Source organism: Ascaphus truei, unplaced genomic scaffold (assembly GCF_040206685.1).
Source record: "Ascaphus truei isolate aAscTru1 unplaced genomic scaffold, aAscTru1.hap1 HAP1_SCAFFOLD_808, whole genome shotgun sequence".
Classification (NCBI taxonomy): domain Eukaryota; kingdom Metazoa; phylum Chordata; class Amphibia; order Anura; family Ascaphidae; genus Ascaphus; species Ascaphus truei.
The window spans coordinates 92,601-104,769 of NW_027457143.1; the positions used below are offsets into that span (position 1 = coordinate 92,601).

General features: G+C 62.1%; 1 protein-coding gene across 1 annotated transcript in view; it reads right to left on the reverse strand.

The window, feature by feature from the left end:
• Positions 1 to 716: 716 nt before the first annotated feature.
• Positions 717 to 12,169, reverse strand: part of LOC142486298 (integrin alpha-M-like) — a gene marked incomplete at its 5' end in the record, with an annotated part of 79,605 nt that continues 68,152 nt past the window's right edge. The window contains 8 exon segments of the mRNA XM_075584924.1: positions 717 to 720; positions 1,353 to 1,446; positions 1,449 to 1,488; positions 2,424 to 2,514; positions 4,655 to 4,738; positions 6,937 to 7,016; positions 10,887 to 10,991; positions 11,122 to 11,263. Coding sequence (XP_075441039.1) covers positions 717 to 720; positions 1,353 to 1,446; positions 1,449 to 1,488; positions 2,424 to 2,514; positions 4,655 to 4,738; positions 6,937 to 7,016; positions 10,887 to 10,991; positions 11,122 to 11,263 — 640 coding nt within the window.

Consider the following 12,169-nt stretch of genomic DNA (forward strand, 5'->3'; position numbering starts at 1 on the left):
CGTACCTGTGCGGGCGTGATACGGGGGGGGCGTACCTGTGCGGGCGTGATACGGGGGGGCGTACCTGTGCGGGCGTGATACGGGGGGGGCGTACCTGTGCGGGCGTGACACGGGGGGGAGGCGTACCTGTGCGGGCGTGATACGGGGGGGGCGTACCTGTGCGGGTGTGATACGGGGGGGCGTACCTGTGCGGGCGTGATACGGGGGGGGGCGTACCTGTGCGGGCGTGATACGGGGGGGGCGTACCTGTGCGGGCGTGATACGGGGGGGGCGTACCTGTGCGGGCGTGACACGGGGGGAGGCGTACCTGTGCGGGCATGATACGGGGGGGCGTACCTGTGCGGGCGTGATACGGGGGGGGGCGTACCTGTGCGGGCGTGATACGGGGGGGCGTACCTGTGCGGGCGTGATACGGGGGGGGCGTACCTGTGCGGGCGTGATACTGGGGGGGAGCGTACCTGTGCGGCGTGATACGGGGGGGGCGTACCTGTGCGGGCGTGACACGGGGGGCGTACCTGTGCGGGCGTGACACGGGGGGGCGTACCTGTGCGGGCGTGACACGGGGGGGCCTACCTGTGCGGGTGTGATACGGGGGGGGCGTACCTGTGCGGCGTGACACGGGGGGGCGTACCTGTGCGGGCGTGACACGGGGGGGGCGTACCTGTGCGGGCGTGACACGGGGGGGGCGTACCTGTGCGGGCGTGATACGGGGGGGCCTACCTGTGGGGTGTGACACGGGGGGGAGGCGTACCTGTGTGGGCGTGATACGGGGGGGCGTACCTGTGCAGGCGTGATACGGGGGGGCGTACCTGTGCGGGCGTGACTCGGGGGGGCGTACCTGTGCGGGCGTGACACGGGGGGAGGCGTACCTGTGCGGGCGTGACACGGGGGGGGGGGCGTACCTGTGCGGGCGTGATACGGGGGGGGGCGTACCTGTGCGGCGTGATACAGGGGGGGGGCGTACCTGTGCGGGCGTGACACGGGGGGGCGTACCTGTGCGGGCGTGATACGGGGGGGGGGGCGTACCTGTGCGGGCGTGATACGGGGGGGGCGTACCTGTGCGGGCGTGACACGGGGGGGGCGTACCTGTGCGGGCGTGACACGGGGGGGCGTACCTGTGCGGGCGTGATACGGGGGGGCGTACCTGTGCGGGCGTGATACGGGGGGGCGTACCTGTGCGGGCGTGACACGGGGGGCGTACCTGTGCGGGCGTGACACGGGGGGGAGGCGTACCTGTGCGGGCGTGACACGGGGGGCGTACCTGTGCGGGCGTGACACGGGGGGGAGGCGTACCTGTGCGGGCGTGACACGGGGGGGCGTACCTGTGCGGGCGTGACACGGGGGGGGCGTACCTGTGCGGGTGTGACACGGAGGGGCGTACCTGTGCGGGTGTGACACGGGGGGCCTCCCACACTGCAGTCTCTTTTACTCTCACAGGGAGGGAGAGACGAGAGAGAGCGGGAGAGAGCGCTGACCCAGATTAATGACCTGCGGAGAGACGCGTCACACTGTGTGCGTGTTCACATGCGTGTGTATATACGTGATCACCCGGTCCACGTGGCTCATGGCGTGTGTGTGTGTGCGTGCTCACCCGGTACACGTGGCTCACGGCGTGCGTGTGCTCACCCGGTACACGTGGCTCATGGCGTGTGTGTGGTGTGCGTGCTCACCCGGTACACGTGGCTCATGGCGTGTGTGTGTGTGAGCGCTCACTCGGTACACATGGCTCACGGCGTGTGTGTGTGTGAGCGCTCACTCGGTACACGTGGCTCACGGCGTGTTTGTGTGTGCGTGCTCACCCGGTACACGTGGCTCACGGCGTGTGTGTGTGTGAGCGCTCACTCGGTACACGTGGCTCACGGCGTGTGTGTGTTTGAGTGCTCACTCGGTACACATGGCTCACGGCGTGTGTGTGTTTGAGTGCTCACTCGGTACACGTGGCTCACGGCGTGTGTGTGTTTGAGTGCTCACTCGGTACACATGGCTCACGGCGTGTGTGTTTGAGTGCTCACTCGGTACACGTGGCTCATGGCGTGTGTGTGTTTGAGTGCTCACTCGGTACACATGGCTCACGGCGTGCGTGTGCGTGCTCACCCGGTACACGTGGCTCACGGCGTGTGTGTGTGTGAGCGCTCACTCGGTACACGTGGCTCACGGCGTGCGTGTGTGTGCTCACCCGGTACACGTGGCTCACGGCGTGTGTGTGTTTGAGTGCTCACTCGGTACACATGGCTCACGGCGTTGTGTGTGTGTTAGGCTCACTCGGTACACATGCTCACGGCGTGCGTGTGCGTGCTCACCCAGTACACGTGGCTCACGGCGTGTGTGTGTTTGAGTGCTCACTCGGTACACATGGCTCACGGCGTGTGTGTGTGAGCGCTCACTCGGTACACATGGCTCACGGCGTGCGTGTGTGTGCTCACCCGGTACACGTGGCTCACAGTTTGAATACTGGCCACGCCGCTCTCTTGGCCACCAGATGAGAAATTGACATATTTCGTGGACTCATCGAGGCTGAAAGAGAAAAACCAGCGAGTGTGCAGAGAGCGCTCTGCGGGGATAGAGCGTCTGCGGGATAGAGCGCTCACTCTGCGGGGATTAGAGCGCTCACTCTGCGGGATTAGAGCGCTCACTCTGCGGGGATTAGAGCGCTCACTCTGCGGGGATTAGAGCGCTCACTCTGCGGGGATTAGAGCCTCACTCTGCGGGGATTAGAGCCCACCGATTAGCCTCTGCGGGGATTAGAGCGCTCTTCTACACACACAGCACTCTCATACATTCTCTCTCGTCTATATACACACACCCTCAGTCTTTCTCTCTCACATCTCTCACTCAATGTCTGTCCCTCAACTCTCACTCACTTCTCACTCAATGTCAGTCCCTCACATCTCTCACTCAGTGACTCTCCCTCACCTCTCTCTCTCCTCTCTCTCTCTCACTCACCTCTCACTCAGTGACTCTCACTCACCTCTCTCTCACTCACCTCTCTCTCACTCAGTGATTCTCTCTCACCTCTCACTCAATGTCTCTCCCTCATCTCTCTCTCCCTCACTCAATGTCTTTCTCTCACCTCTCTCTGTGTCTCTCCCTCACCTCTCTCTCACTCACCTCTCTGTGTCTCCCCCTCACCTCTCTCTCACTCAATGTCTGTCCCTCACCTCTCTCTGTGTCTCTCCCTCACCTTTCTCTCACTCACCTCTCTGTGTCTCTCCCTCACCTCTCTCTCACTCAATGTCTGTCTCTCACCTCTCTCTGTGTCTCTCCCTCACCTCTCTCTCACTCAATGGCTGTCCCTCACCTCTCTCACTCAATGTCTGTCCCTCACCTCTCTCTGTGTCTCTCCCTCACCTCTCTCTGTGTCTCTCCCTCACCTCTCTCTGTGTCTCTCCCTCACCTCTCTCTCACCTCTCTCACTCAATGTCTGTTCCTCACCTCTCTCTCACTCAATGTCTGTCCCTCACCTCTCTCTCTGTGTCTCTCCCTCACCTCTCTGTGTGTCTCTCTCCCTCACCTCTCTCACTCAATGTCTGTCCTTCACCTCTCTCTCTGTATGTCTCTCTCCCTCACCTCTCTCTGTCTCTCTTCATCACCTCTCTCTCACTCAGTGTCTCTCCTTCACCTCTCTCTGTGTCTCTCTCCCTCACCTCTCTCTGTGTCTCTCCCTCACCTCTCTCTGTGTCTCTCCCTCAACTCTCTCTCACCTCTCTCACTCAATGTCTGTTCCTCACCTCTCTCTCACTCAATGTCTGTCCCTCACCTCTCTCTCTGTGTCTCTCTCCCTCACCTCTCTGTGTGTCTCTCTCCCTCACCTCTCTCTCATTCAGTGTGTCTCTCCTTCACCTCTTTCTTTGTCTCTCTCCCTCACCTCTCTGTGTCTCTCTCCCTCACCTCTCTCTCACTCAGTGTCTCTCTCCCTCACCTCTCTCTCACTCAGCGTATCTCTCCTTCACCTCTCTCTGCGTCTCTCTCCCTCACCTCTCTCTGTGTGTCCCTCTCCCTCACCTCTCTCTCACTCAGTGTGTCTCTCCTTCACCTCTTTCTTTGTCTCTCTCCCTCACCTCTCTGTGTCTCTCTCCCTCACCTCTCTCTCACTCAGTGTCTCTCTCCCTCACCTCTCTCTCACTCAGCGTATCTCTCCTTCACCTCTCTCTGTGTCTCTCTCCCTCACCTCTCTCTGTGTGTCCCTCTCCCTCACCTCTCTCTCACTCAGTGTGTCTCTCTCCCTCACCTCTCTCTGTGTCTCTCTCCCTCACCTCTCTGTGTCTCTCTCCCTCACCTCTCTCTCACTCAGTGTCTCTCTCCCTCACCTCTCTCTCACTCAGCGTGTCTCTCCTTCACCTCTCTCTGTGTCTCTCTCCCTCACCTCTCTCTGTGTGTCCCTCTCCCTCACCTCTCTCTCACTCAGTGTGTCTCTCTCCCTCACCTCTCTCTGTGTCTCTCTCCCTCACCTCTCTGTGTGTCTCTCTCCCTCACCTCTCTCTGTGTGTCTCTCTCCCTCACCTCTCTCTGTGTCTCTCTCCCTCACCTCTCTGTGTGTCTCTCTCCCTCACCTCTCTCTGTGTGTCCCTCTCCCTCACCTCTCTGGGTGTCTCTCTCCCTCACCTCTCTCTCACTCATTGTGTCTCTCCTTCACCTCTCTCTGTCTCTCACTTACCTGCTGACAGTCACATACACTCCGTACAGCACTCTGATCTGTGCTCTGGATAGTGTCAGCGCGCTGGGAATTCCTCCGTTATCACTGCGGGGAAACTCAGATATTAACCCTGTCCTAGAGGTGCCAGGCATCGAAACCCTGTCCTAGAGGCGCCAGGCATTGAAACCCTGTCCTAGAGGCGCCAGGCATCGAAACCCTGTCCTAGAGGCGCCAGGCATCGAAACCCTATCCTAGAGGTGCCAGGCATCGAAACCCAGTCCTAGAGGCGCCAGGCATTGAAACCCTGTCCTAGAGGCGCCAGGCATCGAAACCCTGTCCTAGAGGCGCCAGGCATCGAAACCCTATCCTAGAGGTGCCAGGCATCGAAACCCTGTCCTAGAGGTGCCAGGCATCGAAACCCTGTCCTAGAGGTGCCAGGCATCGAAACCCTGTCCTAGAGGTGCCAGGCATCGAAACCCTGTCCTAGAGGCGCCAGGCATCGAAACCCTGTCCTAGAGGTGCCAGGCATCGAAACCCAGTCCTAGAGGTGCCAGGCATCGAAACCCTGTCCTAGAGGCGCCAGGCATCGAAACCCTATCCTAGAGGCGCCAGGCATCGAAACCCTGTCCTAGAGGTGTCAGGCATCGAAACCCTGTCCTAGAGGTGCCAGGCATCGAAACCCAGTCCTAGAGGTGCCAGGCATCGAAACCCTGTCCTAGAGGTGCCAGGCATCGAAACCCTGTCCTAGAGGTGCCAGGCATCGAAACCCTGTCCTAGAGGTGCCAGGCATCGAAACCCTGTCCTAGAGGCGCCAGGCATCGAAACCCTGTCCTAGAGGTGCCAGGCATCGAAACCCTGTCCTAGAGGCGCCAGGCATCGAAACCCTGTCCTAGAGGTGCCAGGCATCGAAACCCAGTCCCAGAGGTGCCAGGCATCGAAACCCAGTCCCAGAGGTGCCAGGCATCGAAACCCAGTCCTAGAGGCGCCAGGCATCGAAACCCTGTCCTAGAGGCGCCAGGCATCGAAACCCTGTCCTAGAGGTGCCAGGCATCGAAACCCAGTCCCAGAGGCGCCAGGCATCAAAACCCTGTCCTAGAGGTGTCAGGCATCGAAACCCAGTCCCAGAGGCGCCAGGCATCGAAACCCTGTCCTAGAGGTGCCAGGCATCGAAACCCTGTCCTAGAGGCGCCAGGCATCGAAACCCTGTCCTAGAGGTGCCAGGCATCGAAACCCAGTCCCAGAGGTGCCAGGCATCGAAACCCTGTCCTAGAGGTGCCAGGCATCGAAACCCTGTCCTAGAGGTGCCAGGCATCGAAACCCAGTCCTAGAGGTGCCAGGCATCGAAACCCAGTCCTAGAGGCGCCAGGCATCGAAACCCAGTCCTAGAGGTGCCAGGCATCGAAACCCTGTCCTAGAGGCGCCAGGCATCGAAACCCTGTCCTAGAGGCGCCAGGCATCGAAACCCTGTCCTAGAGACGCCAGGCATCGAAACCCTGTCCTAGAGGTGCCAGGCATCGAAACCCTGTCCTAGAGGTGCCAGGCATCGAAACCCTGTCCTAGAGGCGCAAGGCATCGAAACCCTGTCCTAGAGGTGCCAGGCATCGAAACCCTGTCTTAGAGGTGCCAGGCATCGAAACCCAGTCCCAGAGGCGCCAGGCATCGAAACCCTGTCCTAGAGGCGCCAGGCATCGAAACCCTGTCCTAGAGGTGCCAGGCATCGAAACCCTGTCTTAGAGGTGCCAGGCATCGAAACCCAGTCCTAGAGGTGTCAGGCATCGAAACCCTGTCTTAGAGGTGCCAGGCACCGAAACCCTGTCCTAGAGGCGCCAGGCATCGAAACCCTGTCCTAGAGGTGCCAGGCATCGAAACCCAGTCCTAGAGGTGCCAGGCATCGAAACCCAGTCCTAGAGGCGCCAGGCATCGAAACCCTGTCCTAGAGGTGCCAGGCATCGAAACCCAGTCCTAGAGGTGCCGGGCTCTGAATCCCTGAGATACCCAGTCCTAGAGGTGCCGGGCGCTGAGTCCCTGAGATACCCAGTCCTAGAGGTGCCAGGCGGTAGTCCTAGAGGTAACCAGTCCTAGAGGTGCCGGGCGCTGAGTCCCTGAGATACCCAGTCCTAGAGGTGCCAGGCGGTAGTCCTAGAGGTAACCAGTCCTAGAGGTGCCGGGCGCTGAGTCCCTGAGATACCCAGTCCTAGAGGTGCCGGGCGCTGAGTCCCTAAGATACCCAGTCCTAGAGGTAACCAGTCATAGAGGTAACCAGTCCTAGAGGTGCCAGGCGGTAGTCCTAGAGGTCAGGGCACCTTGTGACATTGCCGCTCACTGTCAGCGTGTCTCCCAGATCAGCCATTAGAGAGACATGAAAACTGACCACGAAGAGCGCCTGAAAGAGACAGCAAAGGGAAGGCACGGTCAGCGAGAGCGCTGGGGACGTAGTCATTGCGCTGTCTCTTGCTCCTTGCGCTCTGGCTGTCTCTCGCTCCCTGCACTATGGCTGTCTCTCCCTCCCTGCGCTCTGGCTGTCTCTCCCTCCCTGGCTGTCTCTCGCTCCCTGCACTATGGCTGTCTCTCCCTCCCTGCGCTCTGGATGTCTCTTGCTCCCTGTGCTCCCTGGCTGCCTCTCGCTCCCAGGCTGTCTCTCGCTCCCTGCTCTCTGGCTGTCTCTCCCTCCCTGGCTGTCTCTCACTCCCTGCGGTCCCTGTCTGTCTCTCTCCCTGGCTGACTCTCTCTCCCTTCGCTCCTTGGCTGTCTTTCCCTGCGCTCCCTGGCTGGCTGTATCTCGCTCCCTGGCTGTCTCTCCCTCCCTGGCTGTCTCTCTCCCTGCGCTCCCTGGCTGTCTCTTTCCCTGCGCTCCCTGGCTGTCTCTCTCTCCCTGCACTCCCTGCGCTCCCTGGCTGTCTCTCTCTCCCTGTGCTCCCTGGCTGTCTCTCTCTCCCTGCGCTCCCTGGCTGTCTCTCTCTCCCTGCGCTCCCTGGCTCTTTCTCTCTCCCTGCGCTCCCTGGCTGTCTCTCTCTCCCTGCGCTCCCTGGCTGTCTCTCTCTCCCTGCGCTCGCTGGCTGTCTCTCTCTCCCTGCGCTCCCTGGCTGTCTCTCTCTCCCTGCGCTCCCTGGCTGTCTCTCTCTCCCTGCGCTCCCTGGCTGTCTCTCTCTCCCTGCGCTCCCTGACTGACTCTCTCTCCCTTCGCTCCCTGGCTGTCTCTCCCTGCGCTCCCTGGCTGTCTCTCGCTCCCTGGCTGTCTCTCCCTCCCTGGCTCTCTCTCTCCCTGCGCTCCCTGGCTGTCTCTTTCCCTGCGTTCCCTGGCGGTCTCTCTCTCCCTGCGCTCCCTGGCTGTCTCTTTCCCTGCGCTCCCTGGCTCTTTCTCTCTCCCTGCGCTCCCTGGCTGTCTCTCTCTCCCTGCGCTCCCTGGCTGTCTCTCTCTCCCTGCGCTCCCTGGCTGTCTCTCTCTCCCTGCGCTCCCTGGCTGTCTCTCTCTCCCTGCGCTCCCTGGCTCTTTCTCTCTCCCTGCGCTCCCTGGCTGTCTCTCTCTCCCTGCGCTCCCTGGCTGTCTCTCTCTCCCTGCGCTCCCTGGCTGTCTCTCTCCCTGCGCTCCCTGGCTGTCTCTCTCTCCCTGCGCTCCCTGGCTGTCTCTCTCTCCCTGCGCTCCCTGGCTGTCTCTCTCTCCCTGCGCTCCCTGGCTGTCTCTCTCTCCCTGCGCTCCCTGGCTGTCTCTCTCTCCCTGCGCTCCCTGGCTGGCTGTCTCTCTCCCTGCGCTCCCTGGCTGGCTGTCTCTCCCTGCGCTCCCTGGCTGGCTGTCTCTCTCCCTGCGCTCCCTGGCTGTCTCTCGCTCCCTGGCTGTCTCTCGCTCCCTGGCTGTCTCTCTCTCCCTGCGCTCCCTGGCTGTCTCTCTCTCCCTGCGCTCCCTGGCTGTCTCTCTCTCCCTGCGCGCCCTGGCTGTCTCTCTCTCCCTGCGCTCCCTGGCTGTCTCTCTCTCCCTGCGCTCCCTGGCTGTCTCTCGCTCCCTGCGCTCCCTGGCTGTCTCTCTCTCCCTGCGCTCCCTGGCTGTCTCTCGCTCCCTGCGCGCCCTGGCTGTCTCTCTCTCCCTGCGCTCCCTGGCTGTCTCTCTCTCCCTGCGCTCCCTGGCTGTCTCTCGCTCCCTGCGCTCCCTGGCTGTCTCTCTCTCCCTGCGCGCCCTGGCTGTTTCTCTCTCCCTGCGCTCCATGGCTGTCTCTCTCTCCCTGCGCTTCCTGGCTGTCTCTCTCTCCCTGCGCTCCCTGGCTGTCTCTCTCTCCCTGCGCTCCCTGCGCTCCCTGGCTGTCTCTCTCTCCCTGTGCTCCCTGGCTGTCTCTCTCTCCCTGCGCTCCCTGGCTGTCTCTCTCTCCCTGCGCTCCCTGGCTGTCTCTCTCTCCCTGCGCTCCCTGGCTGTCTCTCTCTCCCTGCGCTCCCAGGCTGTCTCTCTCTCCCTGCGCTCCCTGGCTGTCTCTCTCTCCCTGCGCTCCCTGGCTGTCTCTCTCTCCCTGCGCTCCCAGGCTGTCTCTCTCTCCCTGCGCTCCCTGGCTGTCTCTCTCTCCCTGCGCTCCCTGGCTGGCTGTCTCTCCCTGCGCTCCCTGGCTCTTTCTCTCTCCCTGCGCTCCCTGGCTGTCTCTCTCTCCCTGCGCTCCCTGGCTGTCTCTCTCTCCCTGCGCTCCCTGGCTGTCTCTCTCCCTGCGCTCCCTGGCTGTCTCTCTCTCCCTGCGCTCCCTGGCTGTCTCTCTCTCCCTGCGCTCCCTGGCTGTCTCTCTCTCCCTGCGCTCCCTGGCTGTCTCTCTCTCCCTGTGCTCCCTGGCTGGCTGTCTCTCTCCCTGCGCTCCCTGGCTGGCTGTCTCTCTCTCCCTGCGCTCCCTGGCTGGCTGTCTCTCTCCCTGCGCTCCCTGGCTGTCTCTCTCTCCCTGCGCTCCCTGGCTGGCTGTCTCTCTCCCTGCGCTCCCTGGCTGTCTCTTGCTCCCTGGCTGTCTCTCGCTCCCTGGCTGTCTCTCTCTCCCTGCGCTCCCTGGCTGTCTCTCTCTCCCTGCGCTCCCTGGCTGTCTCTCTCTCCCTGCGCGCCCTGGCTGTCTCTCTCTCCCTGCGCTCCCTGGCTGTCTCTCTCTCCCTGCGCTCCCTGGCTGTCTCTCGCTCCCTGCGCTCCCTGGCTGTCTCTCTCTCCCTGCGCTCCCTGGCTGTCTCTCGCTCCCTGCGCTCCCTGGCTGTCTCTCTCTCCCTGCGCGCCCTGGCTGTTTCTCTCTCCCTGCGCTCCATGGCTGTCTCTCTCTCCCTGCGCTTCCTGGCTGTCTCTCTCTCCCTGCGCTCCCTGGCTGTCTCTCTCTCCCTGCGCTCCCTGCGCTCCCTGGCTGTCTCTCTCTCCCTGCGCTCCCTGGCTGTCTCTCTCCCTGCGCTCCCTGGCTGTCTCTCTCTCCCTGTGCTCCCTGGCTGTCTCTCTCTCCCTGCGCTCCCTGGCTGTCTCTCTCTCCCTGCGCTCCCTGGCTGTCTCTCTCTCCCTGCGCTCCCTGGCTGTCTCTCTCTCCCTGCGCTCCCAGGCTGTCTCTCTCTCCCTGCGCTCCCTGGCTGTCTCTCTCTCCCTGCGCTCCCTGGCTGGCTGTCTCTCTCCCTGCGCTCCCTGGCTGTCTCTCTCTCCCTGCGCTCCCTGGCTGTCTCTCTCCCTGCGCTCCCTGGCTGTCTCTCGCTCCCTGGCTGTCTCTCTCTCCCTGCGCTCCCTGGCTGTCTCTCTCTCCCTGCGCTCCCTGGCTCTTTCTCTCTCCCTGCGCTCCCTGGCTGTCTCTCTCTCCCTGCGCTCCCTGGCTGTCTCTCTCTCCCTGCGCTCCCTGGCTGTCTCTCTCTCCCTGCGCTCCCTGGCTGTCTCTCTCTCCCTGCGCTCCCTGGCTGTCTCTCTCCCTGCGCTCCCTGGCTGTCTCTCTCTCCCTGCGCTCCCTGGCTGGCTGTCTCTCTCCCTGCGCTCCCTGGCTGTCTCTCTCTCCCTGCGCTCCCTGGCTGTCTCTCTCTCCCTGCGCTCCCTGGCTGTCTCTCTCTCCCTGCGCTCCCTGGCTGTCTCTCTCTCCCTGCGCTCCCTGGCTGTCTCTCTCTCCCTGCGCTCCCTGGCTGTCTCTCTCTCCCTGCGCTCCCTGGCTGTCTCTCTCTCCCTGCGCTCCCTGGCTGGCTGTCTCTCTCCCTGCGCTCCCTGGCTGTCTCTCTCTCCCTGCGCTCCCTGGCTGTCTCTCTCTCCCTGCGCTCCCTGGCTGTCTCTCTCTCCCTGGCTGTCTCTCACCGTGGCGTTGGGTCTCAGCAGCGGGCTGTTGATGGCGCAGATGACCAGTCTCTCGCTCCGACTGTCCGGTGCTGAACATGAGACCGTCATGAGACGCCTGTTACTCTGCGAGACAGACCGAGAAGACAAAGTGAGAAGAGACACACACAAACCGAGACCGCCACCCAGCAATAAGAGAGTGACCGCTGCCACACACCAATAGAGAGACACCAGGAGACAGAGAGCGTTGTAGTACCTGGATGAGAGACACCCTGCGATATGACAGCCCAGCAGGGTGTGAGATGAGAGCGCGCGAGTTGTACGAATCTTCCCCATAATTCTGCACCGAGACTGTTACATTCACCTCCAGAGACACCCCGACCACCAGCTGTGTGAGACTGCCAGAGAAAGAGAGAGAGAGAGAGACAGAGAGCGATGTGAGACACCCCGACCACCAGCTGTGTGAGACTGCCAGAGAGAGAGCGATGAGACACCCCGACCACCAGCTGTGTGAGACTGCCAGAGAGAGAGAGAGAGAGAGACAGAGAGCGATGAGACACCCCGACCACCAGCTGTGTGAGACTGCCAGAGAGAGAGAGAGAGAGAGACAGAGAGCGATGTGAGACACCCCGACCACCAGCTGTGTGAGACTGCCAGAGAGAGAGAGAGAGAGACAGAGAGCGATGTGAGACACCCCGACCACCAGCTGTGTGAGACTGCCAGAGAGAGAGCGATGAGACACCCCGACCACCAGCTGTGTGAGACTGCCAGAGAGAGAGAGAGAGAGACAGAGAGCGATGTGAGACACCCCGACCACCAGCTGTGTGAGACTGCCAGAGAGAGAGAGAGAGAGACAGAGAGCGATGTGAGACACCCCGACCACCAGCTGTGTGAGACTGCCAGAGAGAGAGAGAGAGAGACAGAGAGCGATGTGAGACACCCCGACCACCAGCTGTGTGAGACTGCCAGAGAGAGAGCGATGAGACACCCCGACCACCAGCTGTATGAGACTGCCAGAGAGAGAGATCATACTTTGTGAGACTGCCAGAGAAAGGGAGAGAGCGCTGTGAGACAGGCACCAGAAGTGAGATCATCAGATAATCTGTAAGAGTAGTGAGAGCACCCCGAGACAGTGAGTGAGAGCGCCGCGAGGCAGTGAGTGAGAGCGCGGCGAGGCAGTGAGTGAGAGCGCGGCGAGGCAGTGAGTGAGAGCGCGGCGAGGCAGTGAGTGAGAGCGCGGCGAGGCAGCGAGTAAGAGCGCGGCGAGGCAGCGAGTGAGAGCGCGGCGAGGCAGCGAGTGAGAG